This window comes from Morone saxatilis, unplaced genomic scaffold (genome assembly GCF_004916995.1).
Source record: "Morone saxatilis isolate NCDOM2014 unplaced genomic scaffold, NCSU_SB_2.0 Contig20, whole genome shotgun sequence".
NCBI classification, from domain to species: Eukaryota; Metazoa; Chordata; class Actinopteri; family Moronidae; genus Morone; species Morone saxatilis.
This window is the reverse complement of record NW_023339763.1, coordinates 19,038,983-19,056,543: the sequence shown is the minus strand read 5'-3', so window position 1 is coordinate 19,056,543 and position 17,561 is coordinate 19,038,983. Positions and strand designations below refer to the sequence as shown.

At 39.9% G+C, this 17,561-nt stretch overlaps 2 protein-coding genes across 2 annotated transcripts; both read left to right on the top strand.

The window, feature by feature from the left end:
- Positions 1-1,796: 1,796 nt before the first annotated feature.
- vps51 (VPS51 subunit of GARP complex) lies at positions 1,797-8,187 on the top strand. Its single transcript, XM_035666703.1, has 11 exons — positions 1,797-2,270; positions 2,981-3,110; positions 3,202-3,348; positions 3,450-3,669; positions 3,941-4,856; positions 5,059-5,274; positions 5,497-5,580; positions 5,709-5,843; positions 5,953-6,074; positions 6,905-6,992; positions 7,078-8,187. The coding sequence occupies exons 1-11, from the start codon at positions 2,079-2,081 to the stop codon at positions 7,336-7,338; spliced, it is 2,511 nt and encodes an 836-aa protein (XP_035522596.1). The 5' UTR covers positions 1,797-2,078; the 3' UTR covers positions 7,339-8,187.
- Positions 8,188-9,637: 1,450 nt separating this feature from the next.
- tm7sf2 (transmembrane 7 superfamily member 2) lies at positions 9,638-17,016 on the top strand. Its single transcript, XM_035666957.1, has 10 exons — positions 9,638-9,723; positions 10,374-10,570; positions 11,078-11,132; positions 11,532-11,726; positions 12,642-12,745; positions 13,791-13,910; positions 14,070-14,238; positions 14,332-14,412; positions 14,632-14,754; positions 16,424-17,016. Exons 1-10 carry the CDS (start codon positions 9,651-9,653, stop codon positions 16,582-16,584), a joined length of 1,278 nt encoding a protein of 425 aa, XP_035522850.1. The 5' UTR covers positions 9,638-9,650; the 3' UTR covers positions 16,585-17,016.
- Positions 17,017-17,561: the final 545 nt, after the last annotated feature.

The window sequence follows — 17,561 nt, the reverse complement described above, 5'->3', positions numbered from 1 at the left end:
TGTGTGTGTGTGTATGTGGCACAGACCAACTGACCAAGAACTTTTGACTGTGTTGTCAGTATATACACCAAAGCAAGCCTATCTAACATGCTGCAACACAGTATGCTACCTTAACCCTCCAGAGACAGATTTCAGTGTCCTCCAGGTGTCTCTCTGAACTTCGCCCTAATGCTGACATAGGCCATTTCTGTCTTTGCTGTACATTTAACAGACAAGCTCACCTCATTAATGCCCATGAAAGAAGGTGTACATCTATCATATAATACTGCCTTCCACTCCAACATATGTCTAGATGTAAGATGTGGTGACATTATGTATTCCTCCTGATTCTCCTGAGCATGCAAACTGCAGAATGTTTCTACGTTTCTATGCTTTGATGTATGTCAGCTACAGTCTGTAACCTAACTGCAGCAGTCCAATATACTGTTGCTTACTCACACTATGCATGTCACATTGTAGAATAGGCATTCCGAGAGACTACACATCATGTGATACTGCACTATTAATACTAATATACTGTTTATAAATCTGCAGCTGTTTTGTATTGTTTGTTAGCTTTTATGAGAGAATATTTGTACTTTCATTTTCATATACTTGCCAGTGTTTGTACACAAGAATGAAGTGAAGAAATAGGTCATTTTAAGCATTATCTTCTCAAGCAATCACTTTGCAGAAGCATTAAGTGCCTTTTTGTTTGTACTGAGTTGGCATCTGAATGACTGTTCTGGTGATTGGAAACCAGGAGAGGACTTCTTCTTTTCTTTTTTGTTATTGCTATGGTTTAAAAAAACTGAATTGTTTTGTAATATATTTCTCATATTTTCAAATAGACCATGCATTTCACCTTTCCTAGTTTATGTGAGTATATTGATATACTGGATAACTACACTGGGATGCTGTTGAACAGTGTATTGTGGTTCCTTTTGCCTTCATTAAAACATGTCTAATATGCTTTTTTTTTTTTTAAATAAACACATGCAAAGTGGGCCCATTTCTCTGAAAATATGTTATAAAGTGTGTTCACAACTACCTACAGCCTAAGCATATTAAAGCCATACTTTTTTTCACTAGTGGTAACAGTTACCTTGTGTGTGATTTTTTATAGAGGCAATAGGTTATTTGGCCATGTTTATTATCTCTATATATTTTGACCCATTCTACCCTTTAACCAACCTCTTTGTCCTGCTGCCATTTATTTCGCCATGTGTACTGTTCAGATACTGTAGATTTACCTCCTGTAACATTTCAACTTGGTAAATCTAATGACGGTTGAAAAAGCATTGTTAGATTTTATTATTGGTAATATAATGTGCAGAGATGTGGTGAGGTTAGTGATCTAACACTGTTAATGCATATTTAGACAGTCGTTTTGTTATTACTTCTGTAGAAATGGTAACTCATTTACTATGAATAATTACTAATAACTTGAAAAATATCTGAGGTAAATGAAAGGGATATTAGTCCACTGTTACAGTATTGTTCATGATTCAATATCATTTGTCACATTTTGAATCTTTGACCAATAAAATGAAGATTATTCTCCAAAGATGAAGCCTGTTGCCCTTTAGTTTTTGTTTGTTTGCAGCCCATCCCCTTCTTCATTTAATTTGGATTAGTATTAGTTTTGACAATCTAAAAAAAACCCTCAATATACATAATTAATACACCTATTCGGTATTTATATCTGAAGTATAGTATAGTATGACTTGCGCAGTAGTGCACTTCCGGACTGTGAGACCAGAACTACATCATTCCTGCAGTGTCGTCTCTCTTGACTACACACGCTCTTTGACGACGTAGCAGCACCGGATAGGCTGCAATCCCGGAAACGGCAACGTTTTCAAGCTAGCTGCTTGTGTTTTTGGAGAAATATGACATCTTCTTATTAATTGTTTTTATTTAAAAGGCTTTCTTCTTAAGAACAGACCACTAAGCTACAGGAATATCAGTAACTTTGGAGCGAGACGTTCAGGTTTTCAGGCAGTGGCTGTCAGTTTTCTCCTGCCAGCTGGACACTCGTCATCTTTGTTTATCGTCATTTTGTCTGTCCGGTTGTCAGCTGGCCGCTGTATTGCAGTATGGACGGTGAGGCGGTGGGCTCGGACACGGTGTCGGAGGACTCCGGCCCCGGCAGGAGGCATAGGGTGCACGGCATGTTGAAGCTCTACTACGGGCTGAATGAGGAAGGAAAGGCCGAGGAGCAGCCGGAGTCGCTGGATCCCTGCGACATCAACGGGCCGCATTTCGACCCGGAGCTCTTCCTCAACAAGGTTAGAGACCACTGGCAGTGGTCCACTGCTGTCATGTGAACTGTTTCCACAGTGAAACAACTCACATAATGGCCTCTGCACTGTATGCTGTTACCGCTGCTGTCAGTGTCAGTGTTACCTGGAGCTGCTGGACTACAGGCTCAGTACCTGTCTATATTATTGACAGTATATAAAGGTCTATATGTTGTCGTTATATTAGGGAGATTATAATGTAATTAAACCAATTCATCTCGAAGAATCCCATTGAGCCAGAGTGCCATTTCCTATAATGTGGTAGGGGAAATAATGATTATACTTAAAGAAAATTTGAGTGTCTGGGTTGCATCGCCTTAGAATAAAGGCTGAAGAACCACTAACCTTACTGGGACTAGAATTTAGTTTAAATTACCAGTGCATAAATTAAACAGTGCTAATTGAACTGGTGGACTGCAATTTTTAAGAATATTATACCACAAATCATTATGTAACAAGTTACCAGTAAATATACAGTAACTTAAATCTCTACACATATGGTCGGGGAATGACAGTGATTGAATATACACACATTTACTGGCAGTGGATAATAATTTAACACTGCTTTTGGTTAAAAAGGTTCTTAACCATATAATAAAACAAACCAATAACCAAGACGCACTCCATAGTGTGTCATTTGTACTTTATATGTACTGTTTTTAGACTGTGACCATTGTGTGTTTTGTGTCCAAACACAGCTCAGAAGGGAGTGCTCTCTTGCGGAGTTGATGGACCAGGAGACCTGCATGGTCAAGCAGATCCGCTCTTTGGACAGTGACATGCAAACGCTGGTGTATGAAAACTACAACAAGTTTATATCTGCAACAGGTGACCCAGTGTCTCACTCGCTGTTGAGTTACTGTTGAAATGTTTTGTGTATCTGGATAGTAGTAGCTCATCTTTCCATGTTTTTTTCCAGACACCATAAGAAAGATGAAGAACGACTTCAAAAAGATGGAGGATGAAATGGATTGTTTGTCTGCTAACATGGCGGCAATCACTGAGTTCAGTGCTCGTATCAGTGGCACTCTTCAAGACCAGCACGCGCAGATTACTAAACTCTCAGGTGAGACCGTGACGGGCAGTTTGTTTTGTTGAGTCAGTTGTGGGGGACTTCGTGATGGTGATTATTTTTGACATTTTTGTCTCGCTATGTTCAATTTTTAGGGGTTCACACTCTGCTGAGGAAGCTGCAGTTTCTGTTTGAACTGCCTGCCAGATTAAATAAGTGTCTGGAGCTGCAGGCCTATGCTCAGGCAGTGAGATCCCACCGCCGTGCCCGCTGTGTGCTGCAGCAGTACAGCCACCTGCCCTCCTTCAAGGGAATTCAGGATGACTGTCACGCCATCATGGACAAGCTGGCACAGGAGCTTCGACAGAAGTTCAGGTGGGAATCTGTCAACCTATGTTCAGATTAGAGACACAATCTAATATTGCAATTTGTTATTTGTTACTGTATATTGCAGATATTCATGCAGCTCAACTAAAAAGTACATTAACATTTTCTGTAATGCAGTTGTCATTATTAAATGCTTTGCTTGCCTGTACAAAATCCTTTTTGCAGTTTGAATTTCAAAAAGTGTTTGAAGAGAGATTTATTTGGGTCAGATTTTTACATTCCCTGTAGATAATCTATTTCCACTTGTTTTGTCCTATAGGGATGGTGGGTCAAGCGCCAAAGATTTATCAGAGTGTGTGGAGCTGCTGCTACAGTTGGATGAGCCAGCAGAGGAGCTCTGTGACAAATTCCTGAGCCATGCACGATCTCGACTTGAGTCAGACCTTCAGGGTCTGGAAGCAGAGATAAGACCCTACCCGTCTGCCTCAGCCATGAAAGATGCTTCTGGACACAGGTTGTCATCTACTGCAGCCGCTGGATCTCCGACTTATAACTCCCCTAAAACGAGCACTATACCTTCTCCCACCTCAAACACTGACATCCTGGAATTCATTGACAGAGGCTGCAATGAATTTGTCAGCAGCTTATGTTTAGTAATTACATCCTATCAAGAACTATTTATCAACCATGCTCAGAAAGGAGAGTTGGCATCCAAAAATATTCCTCAGATGGCAAATGGGAAGTTGAATGCCTTTGTGGATGATCTGGCTGCTCGGTATTTCTCGCTTGTGGAGCGGAGGATACAGGAGGAGAAAGGGGTTGCAGATAACTCCCTCTTAGTCCGCGCACTCGACCGCTTCCACCGCAGACTTCAGGCTGTGACCAAACTGCTTCCAGGCTCTGCTGTGCCAAACCAGGGGACTGAAATTGTGATCCGGGCAGCAACAGAGCGAGTCAAGCAGTACCTCTCTGCCCTGCAGAGCTTCTACATGGACAGCTTGACGGACGTGAGGCAGGCCCTGGCGACACCTCGGCTCTCTGTGGCCAGTGCTTCAGTGGCTGGAGGCGGGGCCCACCTAGGGGGGCCGGCCTCTGGCAGAGATGCTCCAAACAGCCTGCCAGAGCTGCTCTCCTCCCTATCAGCCTCAATTCTCAATCAGATTAAGTCGGTGCTTGCATCAGTGCATCTCTTCACAGCTAAGGACATTACATTTTCCAACAAGCCGTACTTCAAGGTGAATAGTTTCTCTGTTTATTTGCCAAAAAATCCTTTTCCAAACTATCCCGTATCAACGATTAGCTAATAGCCCCACTGAACACAAAGGGAAATATTCAATAATGACTTTATATTACATTTTTTAGTATCTTGTGTAGACTTTCTGTTTTGTTTCTGCACTGTGAGAGTGACAGCTGCCTGTGTCTGTCTTCTCCTCGTAGGGTGAATTCTGCAGCCAGGGTGTGCGTGAGAGCCTGGTGGTGAGCTTTATAAAGTTTGTGTGCCAGTCTTCACGCCAGTTTTGTGAGAGTGCAGGAGACAAGGGAGGTTCGACTCCTCCGGCCCTTCTGCTGCTGCTGTCCCGCCTCTGCTTGGACTATGAAACATCTACTATCTCCTACATACTCACTCTCACAGATGAACAGTTTCTTGTGCAGGTAATATAGTATCATGATTAATTATTATACTTATAAATGCAGCTGCACACACAAAAGGCTTTATTACACTGTAAAAATGCTCTTGAAAGTTGCGTTTTATTGCATCAGTCCTGAGAAATATGACTAATAGGTAGTGTTTTTAAATGTATTGTTAAAACTAAAATTAACAAATTTCACTACCAAAAGCTAAATATATGTCTTCTTCTTTTTGTACTCTCTTAGCACCACAGTCCCGTAACACCCGTCACAACTTTATGTGCAGAAGCCAGGGAGGCAGCACAGAAACTACTGAACCATTATGTAAAGGTAGGTTTTCACCTACCACATTCACTGAGTTACTTTTCTTACTGGGACAACAATGCAGGAAAAACTTCTACAAATTACTAATTATCACAAGTATGTATTTATTCATATTTTGTTGTTTGTTTTTGCAGGTTCAGGGCCTGATTATCTCCCAAATGTTAAGAAAGAGCGTGGAAACACGAGACTGGGTGAACACCATCGAGCCACGAAATGTCCGTGCTGTGATGAAGAGAGTGGTAGAGGACACCACCTCGATTGATGTGCAGGTCAGTTTGCATAATCACGATATCTGCGTTATGTCCTCGAGGCCACCCATTATGCTGTCATCAGCATGTGTGAGCAGGCTGCCTTATGAACCTCTGTTCTCTACTGTAGGTTGGTCTTTTGTATGAAGAAGGTGTGAGGAAAGCACACAGCAGTGACTCCAGCAAAAGGACTTTCTCTGTCTATAGCAGCTCGAGGCAGCAGGCCCGCTATGCTGCCAGCTACACTCCGAGGTAAATAAGCTGCAACGTTCAGTCTGTTTAGTGACAGCTTCTCATACATTTACAACATATTAGACTGTCGCGGTTAGAATTAATTCTTGGATCTAATTTAGTGTAGTAAATTCCGTACTTTAGGATAGAAAATATGTAAATCTAAGTTATGTCATAAGAGCTTTTTCCTAAATCTAAAGTCAAGATCCATCATTACACACTGTCAACCTTAATTGTTCTACAAAGGGAGAATTATGAGTGATTTTTAATGCGTAAACATATTCTTTAGTTAACTCTCGACATTAGTAAACTGAGTATAAACCCACAAACAGGTAGAATCTCAAACATTTGTTATTTAATTCCAAAGTCTTCAATGTGTCTTTCGCAGTCAAAACTTTTTTCTGTAGGGATGGTTGCATGTTTTGTATTGCAAATGCCCACACCTCTAGCTGGTTCATACACCGTGGACGACTACAAAATCAAGGGTGTTTATAGTTTTTCTTGAATGGCCACACTGGAGGGAGAAGTGAAAAGCCAGCCGTCGCAGAGAGTGTGGGGGACACAGTATTGTTTAAACACAGGGATAAGTGTGCACATGTTTACACTGTCTGTCCTAGAAGGCATTCAGTACCAGAGTAAAGTGATAAGTATTATTAGACGTACGGCCCATGTATGAGTGGCTTGGTAAGATATTATGTGTGACAGGCATACAACAGATGCATGCAGCTAATTTGTATTACCTCCTTCACTTGCGTTGCAGTGGGTGGCAATTGTTGACTTTAATTACAAGACTAAGGTAATTGTTTTAATTGTAGATTTACTTAAGTGCATTGTCTTTTGTCTGCTTGCAGTGCTCCCATGGATACTAATCTACTGAGCAACATACACAAACTGTTTTCAGAGAGGATCGACATCTTCAGCTCAGTGGAGTTCAACAAGGTGAGTGCAGGTCTTTGTTATGCTGTGATGTAGTCTTCAGTGAAAAACCTCTCACACACACTCACACACCCCTCCACTGTCCCAGGTCTCTGTGATGACAGGAATAATTAAAATCAGTTTAAAGACATTCCTGGAGTGTGTCCGCCTGCGCACCTTTGGCCGGTATGGGCTGCAGCAGATCCAGGTTGACTGCCACTATCTGCAGATGTACCTATGGCGGTTTGTCTCCGATGAAAACCTTGTGCACTTCATGCTGGATGAGATAGTGGGGAGCTCCGCCCACCGCTGCCTGGATCCTGCGCCAATGGAACAGAGTGTGATCGAAGTCATCTGTGAACGAGGTTGAAGCTCAGAGTGCAGCACAGGCAGCTGGGCACTCCATACACCGTATTACAAAACAATGTACACTAGAATCGTGCATCTACATTTAAAGTCTTTCTATTACATAATCACTGTTAAATGTTAAATTAATTGATCCAGATTTTAATTAAACTGTAAAAATCTCATCTCAAACATTATATTACAAGTCAGCTAAAGCCCAGTAATTGCAATCCTCAATGAAATAAATGATAAAAACCCTCTGGGTTAACTCTACTTTCTTTTGTTTGAGGTATAGATAGGGCGCTTGTATTACTGTAAAGATATGGATAAATCTTCCAACACTAAAGAGAACCAAACAACCCTTGGCTGTTATGTTGTCAAGAGGGTTAAGTCACTGACTGACAGTGAATTTGGGGCAGATCTGCATTACATTCCAGGCACAAAGTGCACATGAGCCTTAATATCACATTAATATTAAAATGTGAGAAAAGAAACCCCGCTCATCTCCTCTATCTGCAAAGACAGAAAAAAAGTGAATTATCCATGATACAAGCTCAACTTCTTTTAGCACGTTCCCCTTGAAGGAACAGTGTTTAAAGTGAATACACAATCTGAATGACTTAAGAGAAAAGTTGTGTCCTGTGGAAATCTCATGTAATAATAAATGCTTTTAGGGGTCTTTTGCTGAATAATTTGCAATCTGAATGTAATATGATTATGTAATCCATGTCTAACACTAAAGTGACTACAGCAGATTTCTCTTCCCTTCAGGTTAGCTGATTCTCTGTTTTCTGTGCATGTCTTCCACAGATAAACAGTATGTTTTAGGAATGGTTAAAATGTGTATGTCTACAATAAAATTGTATGAATGAGATTCGAAATGTGTGTTCTTCTTTTACAAAACCAGCCTCATGGTCACATTTTAAAACATTGTAGTAATAATATATTTTTTGCAGTTTTTTAATTCGTTTAACTGAACAACGTAACGAGATATTAATGTAACTCAGGTGTATTTCACAACGCCTACCAGCCATCCTCATTGTAGCATGCATCTGACTGTCGCCACCTGATGAGCGCATTTGATTGGCTGAGCGCTCTTCTCTCCACCCTCTTCTGATGACCACGGAGGGATCTGATTGGCTGAGAGACCCGCTTCATCCTGTAAACGTACTTCGGGGGCGTTTCCATCTGCAGGCTGCTGGATGGATGCATTCAAATATAATTACAGTCCCGTTTACACCTCCGTGCTTTACACCGGTAAGACTCTGTATTTACTGTGTTACAAGACAAACCGTTGTGTGCCCTCTACCTACAGTACGCTGTGTTTCTTTGTACTAAGCCTTTGTTTCTGTCTCGCTCAGGGCCATGTTAGCATCAGTACTGCAGGTAAAGGGACAGACATTAGCCTTTCGGCTCAGGTTTCATAATAGAAATGTCTCTACGCGGACACACAGGAACTATCAGCAGTTTGACCTCAACTTATTTATGACAGGAGTCGTAATAATACAACACCTGTATACAAAATAACAACCAATTTAATTGCTTTCACATAATGCTCAAGAAATATCTGAATGTGCTTTTTGTTGACAACACCTCATCAATGATCCTCTTCAACTTAATTCCAAAATGTCAGATTCCTAGTTTCATTTGTCCTTTTGTGGTCCATTTGTGATCAACTGTATGTACAAGTGTTACCAGTAAATATACTTCAAGAATCAAAAGTGGCAGAATGGCCCCTTTCAAGGTGTCAAACATATTCAATCAGTGTATTATTACTATTGTGTCATAACCAGGCAGCCTTTGATGTATCTGGTTGAGTGAAGCTACTAACCTGCTGGGTGTCTGTCTCACTCCAGAAGTTGCTCATATGAATTGCAAGAAAAAAAGAAAGTCACTGGTAACTAAAGCTGTTAGATAAATGTAGTGGAGTGAAATTGGAAATGTGAAAGTAAAGTACAAATACCCTTGTATTTAAGTACAGAACTAACTAACAGTAAATGTACTCAGTTACTTTGCACCACTGCTACTAACAATGATTTACGTTCCTTTGTAATGAGGCTTACACTGAAACCTGTGGCCTGTTTAAAGAGCAACACTGAGTGTTAATATAGATAAAATTCTGAAATTAACTGCAGATTATATTTAGGATTATTGTAATTTTCAGATCATCTTAATTCTAGACAATGTATGTGCCCTTTGTTACAAATATAGGTTCAACATCATCAGAAGGCTCTGTGACTTTGACATTGCTCTATTGCCGTCTAATTTCTGCTTTTTATTTGTTCCTTAAATGTTTGTATTTAGACTGAAGTATAATATTTTCACAGGAGACCAACTATGAGGCCGAACAGTCAAGCACTCAAACACAAATCCTCACATGACACAGAGAGGGAATTTGGAGGAACCCTGGGTGAGTCGCAGCAGACCGGACATAGACATAGATATTTGATATTTCTTTGGTAGATCATAAAACTGCTGGCACAATAGAAATAATAAGATGAGAAAACAAGCTGCAGTGAAGGACAGGACTGATTCATAAAGCTATAATTGAGAGTCATCACAACCACCCAAGTAAGATTTGTCATTGTAGTCAATGTAGATACGACATGAAATGAGAGGACAAATACATCTTAGCTTCTGTGTGTGTGTGTGTGAGAGAGAGAGAGGAATATCTCCTGCTGTGTTCCTTAAATTGAGCATCGCATCCAATTTGCTCTCCAGTTGTTTTTAAAGTAAAATCATGTTTTAAACATGACTGCTCAGCTCTCAGCAGACCACATATCTGACAGTACTGAAGTGAACCAGAAGCTTTGTTGAACCGATACTGACAGCTAATCTAATTGTTTTGCTACAGTACAGTTATTTAACATGCTTGATTATTCAAAGTTAACATACATTTGCAATATTAATCTGCCACATTAGATAGTCTCATTGGTAAAATCTGCTCTATTATTCAGTTTTCCCTGCGTTGCTGCTTCTGGCTGCTTCTCAGTGCTGTCAGCCAGGTTGTCTAAACACACCTAGTCTGTCCTCTCACATTTATCTGTAACCGTCTCTCAGGTGCCATATGCATTCCCATCTTCCTTCCGTTGACGGTGCTGTTCCTGATCTGTGTGAGTCGATCCCCGGAGGCCAGTGTGCTCCAGTGGCCCCCCTCCCTTCCCTCCGCAGACCAGCTGTGGGACCCTCTTGCCCTCGTGCTGCTGGTGGGCTGGATTGCTCTGCATGCCCTCCTCTATGTGATGCCATTAGGAAAGGTATGACACGTTCATCAGCCTGGTCAAAGGTTAAACTCACAATAAAACCAGCTGTGGTGACAAACACACCAACAAGAGGCTCCTCTGGAAGATTCTTTTAGGGCATATGGTGACTACGGCCAATCATTGAATCATTTCTTCTGTGTTAAAGTAAATTATATGATTAATTAATCATTTTATTTGTGATTTTGGATTTGTCATACCATCATATATACATATATGGGAATATTCTTACTGATATAGTGATACTGATTCATTTAAGCCATATTACCCAGCATGAAAGTATATTACATGCACATAAACACAGAGCTGTACATGAATTGCACAAGTTTGATTAGTTGACTTTCCACCCAAATATAAGATATAAGATGAGACTTTATTAATAACCGTACAGAAAATTCATATATGCTTAGGCTGAACCTATGACCCTGTTCCAATTATTAATATATGAATAAGATCGCCTATGTTTAATGTGTTCGGATTCAAAATGAATGTATTTCCCTGCAGGTGTCTGAAGGATTAGTGCTGAGGGATGGAACACGTCTCAAATATCCCATAAATGGTATTGTTGGGTTATTTATTTTTAGGATTTAATATGAATATGTTAACAGTTTTTTAATCAAAGTACTGCCTTTTTTTGTACTGTGGGTAATGGAATATATTGTTCTGGATCATTATTGTCTACAATGATGTATTACTTTAAAGTGATATTATAATAGCTCTAATATTTCACAGCTATTCCTGAGTTTTACATATTTGTTCACATTTGTAATGCTTCACTTGCTGTGACAACATAATATTTTTAGTTTAATCTCTACACTTCTGACCTTGAGGTAAAGTTTATTTAAGTTACGCAATCTGAAGTTCCACCTCTTCCAACTTTTTATACCCGCCTGTGTCAGTCTGCTTATCTCTGTCCCCCAGGCTACAACATTTAGTTTTGTTTGTTTCTCTCCCTCAGGTTTTCATGGCCTGTGCATCAGTGGTGTGTTGCTGATGTTGTTAGTGGGGCTTGAGGCTCCTCTGGGGTATCTGTTTGAGCTGCTGGTTCCTCTGGCAGTGTGTGCAATAGCAGTGTCATTCCTTTTCTCCGTCTACCTCTACATCCGCTCCTTCTGGGCTCCTTCTCATGCTCTCGCTTTGGGGGGCAACACAGGTGAGAGCAAAGGGTCATGATTAAAGGAAGAATCCACCCTAAAACACTGTTTGAACACAGTTACTGGTGCTGTACTGTGCATTTGTAGGCCTGTTTTATTTTTTGCTGGAGGATTTTGGTATCCCTGTGGGTAATTATCTAACAGCTGAGCTCTCCAGGAGCCTGCTGGCATCAGGAACACTGTTTCAAGTAAGATGACCCCGCTACACCGGCTATGCTGTGCTCTGCTGCCTCTGAAGGCAGAAACCTGAGAGCATCCAGTATAGTGATTCAGCTCCTACTCACTGATGATTACGTTCATCCCAGTTTGAGAAAAGAACAACATGTTGTTTCCGGTGCCATGCTATGAAATCAAACATAAAAAAGAACCCTTCTTGGTGATTCAGTTGGCATGAAATGAATTAACATTTAAAACAGGCACATGCGTCTACGATTATCTGATAAATGAAACAAAGACAGGCAGGTGGAATGTGGCTAAACAAAAAAACTAAGTCTCACTTGCACAGGTTGAACTAATTCTCTTAATAATGGCTTGGTTCTTATTAAGTATCCCAGTAAGACAAAAAAGCCCGGACCTCTGAACTCGCACATCTAAATGGAATGCAGCCATCAATTAATGTTGTTGATTACAGCTCTGCTTTCCTATTGTGACATGTTGATATCTGCTGTGAAAAAGGCCTTTTGTATAACAACGTTAGTGGATCAGGTATAATTAAGCTAGAAGACATAAACAACTTTGGACTAAAAATAGGTTTCAGCTAATCGCTAAGATCACCCGTAAACATGATATTAATTTGCTTTTCACTTTTTATTTACAGCATATACCTGCAGACACTGAAAGCAGTTATATCTGTATATGTGAAATCCTCCTTTGGCTTTTTTTTTTTAATGCATTCATCCATCTGTTTTGTCCAGGAAATCCTCTGTATGACTTCTTCATCGGACGGGAACTAAACCCCCGGATTGGAAACTTTGACCTTAAATATTTCTGTGAGCTCAGACCAGGTCTGATTGGCTGGGTGAGTTAACCTGCAGGAGTGAACCATTGAGTCACTTCTAAACCCATTTTGGGATTTTTGTTCATGTATACTGTAGCCGGTCATTTTCTCAGTTGACAGGTTAACACAGGATGAGTAAATAATGGTAAAACAATAGATTTTAATTTGAAATGTGTCCTTGTGAACAGTAGTTAACACTGATGGTGAGCTCTGTTAGACCAACAGGTGGCGACGTTGCTCTCCCCTGATCTTCCATAATAATTTGCAGTCTTACTTTGACACAGTCAGAGACAGAAACTTTTTTTCTCCCCCTGATGACCTGACCCAGAGAGACAGGGATGTGCATCATTATCTGCGTCCTCAGACCCAATAAGACAAAATTTCCAGAGATAATAACTACAACAAGGTTCTCTGTCTTCACCAGTCACAAAAGACAGCATAGACACAGTAAAATGATGGAGTCATACTGGAAAATGTTGATAATGAGTAATGAGTCCTTTATTTACATTTTTCTCCGTATTTACAGTATAAACAGTAAAACCTTTGCACATCTGAATGTTTTAAAGCCAGGTGCGTAGGAGAGGACAGAAAAAGCTCCCACCAACTGGCTATAGACAATGTGTGGGAGATTTTCACTTCCTGTTGAATGTTAAAACTGTTTACTTTTAACTTTCAACATCTTAAAATTGATGATTATTGACCAAATAATAAAGATTTTAAAGGCTAATAGAGTGGTTTATTATTTATTATTATTACATTATATATGAGCTATTCACTTCTAAAGCCCCCAAGCAACCACAAACTGTCCAACTGACAAGTCATGGATACCCTAGAAGGTAATCTTTACCAAAAATATTACCTGGTAAAGTTAATACAGTTTTTATTTCAATGTTTTATTTATTGGTAACATACACTCAGTGGCCACTTTGGGTGTTTGATGCTTCACCTCGCAATGACTTTTTGTCCTATAAATTAGATAATAAATTCTTCTACCATTACTGTGTGGGTGAAAAGCAGCCTAACAAGTGCTGTGAATCAGTATTCACGTCACCTGTTTTCCTCTCAGGTGGTTGTAAACCTTGGCATGCTGATGAAGGAGGTCGAGCTTCGAGGTTCCCCCTCACTCGCCATGATGCTGGTCAACAGTTTCCAGCTGCTGTATGTGGCAGACGCTCTGTGGAATGAGGTGAGGGGGGCAGTGGAAGTACTGTGGATCCAAATGTCGTACACAAATTCTCATTTAAAAATTGGCGCACATCAAAGATGTTCAGCCTGACCTCTTTGTTCCCTGAACTATTAGGATCAATTTTTTCACGTAATCTCATGCACTGTTGTGTTACGACAGGAAGCCGTTCTGACAACCATGGACATTGTTCATGATGGTTTTGGCTTCATGTTAGTCTTTGGGGACCTGGCCTGGGTTCCCTTTACATACAGCCTGCAGGCGTCCTTCCTGGTTATGCACCCACAGGCCCTCACTGCCCTCGGAGCAGCAGTTATAATTGCGCTGAATGGTAATCAATTGCCAGCTCTTATTCATTAGACTGTGATACGTTGTGTCTCATGGTTATGGGTGGCGCTATTAATATTTTTCTGCTTTCCATCAGGTATTGGATATTATATTTTCAGAAAATCCAACTCACAGAAGAACCAGTTCAGACGAGACCCTTCACATCCAAGTGTTGCAAGTTAGTGCATTTTTAATTATTTTTTAATGTATTCTCTGAATCAAGACAAATACTCTCACTTATACTCTTCCACATCTTGTTTCTAATAATGTATCTCAACTCTTGATATATATATGAGGAAGCTTTGTGTCAGAATGAAGTGGGCGACGGGGAGTTGATCTCTGAAGTGACTTTCAGATTTTACCCAGAAATGTCTACATTTTTAACAACTCCTTGCAGGACTGGAGACCATCGCCACAGCAACAGGGAAGCGGCTGCTGGTGTCCGGCTGGTGGGGTCTCGTTCGTCATCCCAATTACCTCGGTGACCTCCTCATGGCCCTGGCGTGGTCCCTGCCATGTGGTAAGACAGCTTAAAAGCCAATGCAAGGCTTGTTTTTGCAAAGTGTTCATTGAAAAATGTGGGAGTCATAGATTATTTTCATAGATTTCACATTTCAAAAGCAGTGTTGTACATTTTTGTCTGACTCATATCATCACTTCATTCTGACTTGTACCTGCCGTCCAATTGGACTACAGCTCTCCTAATGCCAGATTAATGTGCCTGCATGTCTTTATTAATCAGCACTTGTTCTGATGCAAGGTATATCAATACCAAAAGTATATTCTTTTTCTACAAAACCCTTTTTTATTTAACAAAAAGAGCACAAGTTCAACAAGTCATTACATGTCAGTCATTGATTAAATAATAAATTAAATAGTCTAAAACTTTTATTTAAACTTGTAGTAATTGATTTTTTTTAGCCATGTATCACATTGATACGCAGAAGAAGTCACGTATTTTTCACATTAGATAGATAAGCTGCTAATTGCTCCACTATGTTCACCAACTAGTTGCTAACTGTGTCTGTCTGCTGCTTGGTGATGACCATAAGGTGTACAGTGGTTTTTTAGAACTTTATAGTGAAAACAGCTGCCTGCTATGTCTGAAAATGCAAATGCAATCAGAGCAAAGAGATTTAACCAAAACATAAAGTTGCAGGCCAGAAAACCAAAACAATGAGCTTAAAGATGCTAAAAAGCAATGTCGAGCTGAGGGGAACTGCATAGTCATGTCATTATGATCGGTGGGTTCCTGGGAGTCCCTACGAGCGAGCCTTTTCAAATACAGTGGGATCCATTGTTGCCATAAAATACTGATTTTATAGCTGCTTCAAATCAGGAAATACCTGACCAAAATAAGGCAAACAATGTTAAAACTTAAAGTTTCAGGTACTCTGCTATTGAGACATTTTGGTTAGTAACAAAAATGTATTGAAGTTTGATACCCAGCCATAGCCCTTTGGGTTTTTTCAGATTGTCCTCCTATCCTTATAGGGGAGATAATTATACAGTGTTTGTGAATGCAGAAGCAATAAAGGCAGCAACAGTCTGTTCTCTTTGTTCCTCTGTAAGCGGCCTTATGTTCCCTTGAAACTCACTTCCTAAAATGGTGACTGTCAGACTTTTTTTTCTTTCTCTTTTTTTTCTTTTTCTTTTTTTATTTTTTTTACAGCTGACACATTCTGCTCATTGGTATTCAAACTTTTTATGACTCAACTTGTGTTGCTGCCTTTGTAATTGAGCTGTACTGTAGTTTCTGCCTTAACTGCAGCTGCCGAAATCACAAACTGCTAAATTATGTGGAGGAACCGAGTACTGAGTACTGAGGAAACATTTGACTGAAAGACAAAAAGGTGTTTGCTCAGAAACACTACAGATTGCGGTCTCAAAGAATTACCATTGAGATGAATCAACACTGGGAAGATTATATGCTTAATCAAACTGGTATTCACTGCAGGGCTTTTGTATAATACATAATGAAAAGAAAAGAGGAGGATGGACACCTGATTACTGCTTCTTTTATGTCATTCACATCGTGAACATTGATGTCAGCAGTAAAAGGTGTTTTCTCTGTTTTGATAATCATTTGAAATTCAGAATTTCATCAATTAATTATAAATATAGTTTTCTTTGACATATTATACTAGTTTCCTATGCTTACAGTTTGTGTATACTTCTCTTTTCTTCAGGATTCTCACATCTTCTGCCTTACTTCTATGTCATATATTTCACCGTCTTGCTGATTCACCGGGAGGACCGTGATGAGAGACAATGTAGGGCCAAATATGGAGTAGCGTGGGACACCTACTGTCGACGTGTCCCCTACAGGATCTTCCCTTATATATACTGAAGGGAAAAGCACATGGGTGGAACAGGACCAAAACTCAAAACATATTATTCCTCGTGACCCTTCAAGTCCACGCAGACTTTAAAATGTAAATTACACAGAGGTAATACCGGGTGCTGCTACTGGGAATCTGCAGGAAGCTCACACGTTTAATCAGCCTTGATTCGTAAGGTTCAGTTACAGAATGATGTTCGATGGATCAACATTTCTAATTGATTGCATTTTGACTTTAAAACCTCAGAGGAATTAGATGCACAGTAGGTAAAGTCAGTGTGCATTACACACATCTCTTGTTCTGTATTTCCAGCATCCCAGCATTGGAGGTCAACACTGTTAACAGCGTTGGCTTTTCTAAACAAAAACAGTTTAATGAGAAAATATTTTGCCTGAAAAAATGCATTTCCATATGAACACCGGTGCCTTTTTTAATGAAAATACTGGCTCTCAGCATTTTTACCATGTTTGCTTTTTTACAATGTCTTTATTTTTTAAATGTGTTGTTATCTGTGAAATACATTTGAAATAAACAAATACAAAACAGCAAACATCACTTGATCATGCATCTTGATTGCACAAACAGTTATTTAAATCTCTCTTGGCATTGTGGAAAACAATATAATATTATGCTAATGTGGCGGAGCTCTAATGCCATTAGTTTGCATTAATATGTATAAAAAATTATTCCTGCACTCTATGTTGGAGACAGCTGAAAGACTAGAACAGCTAGCTGCCATCTTCTGACGCCTGTAAAGATGGCAGCTAATAGCTGTGTCAGTTTTTAATAACCTTTTCCAACCTGTTATCATTATCCTGTTTAAATGGATTTTCGTTGCAGCGTACAGACCTTAATAGCAGACGTTTACCAAGCCTCTGGGCTTCTTTAACTTCCGTCATGCTTTGAATATCCTCTGTTCTAAATTACTCAGAAGGAACAAAAGGTATATGGGTTCAATTCAGAAGCTTCAAAAAATTCAAAGGCT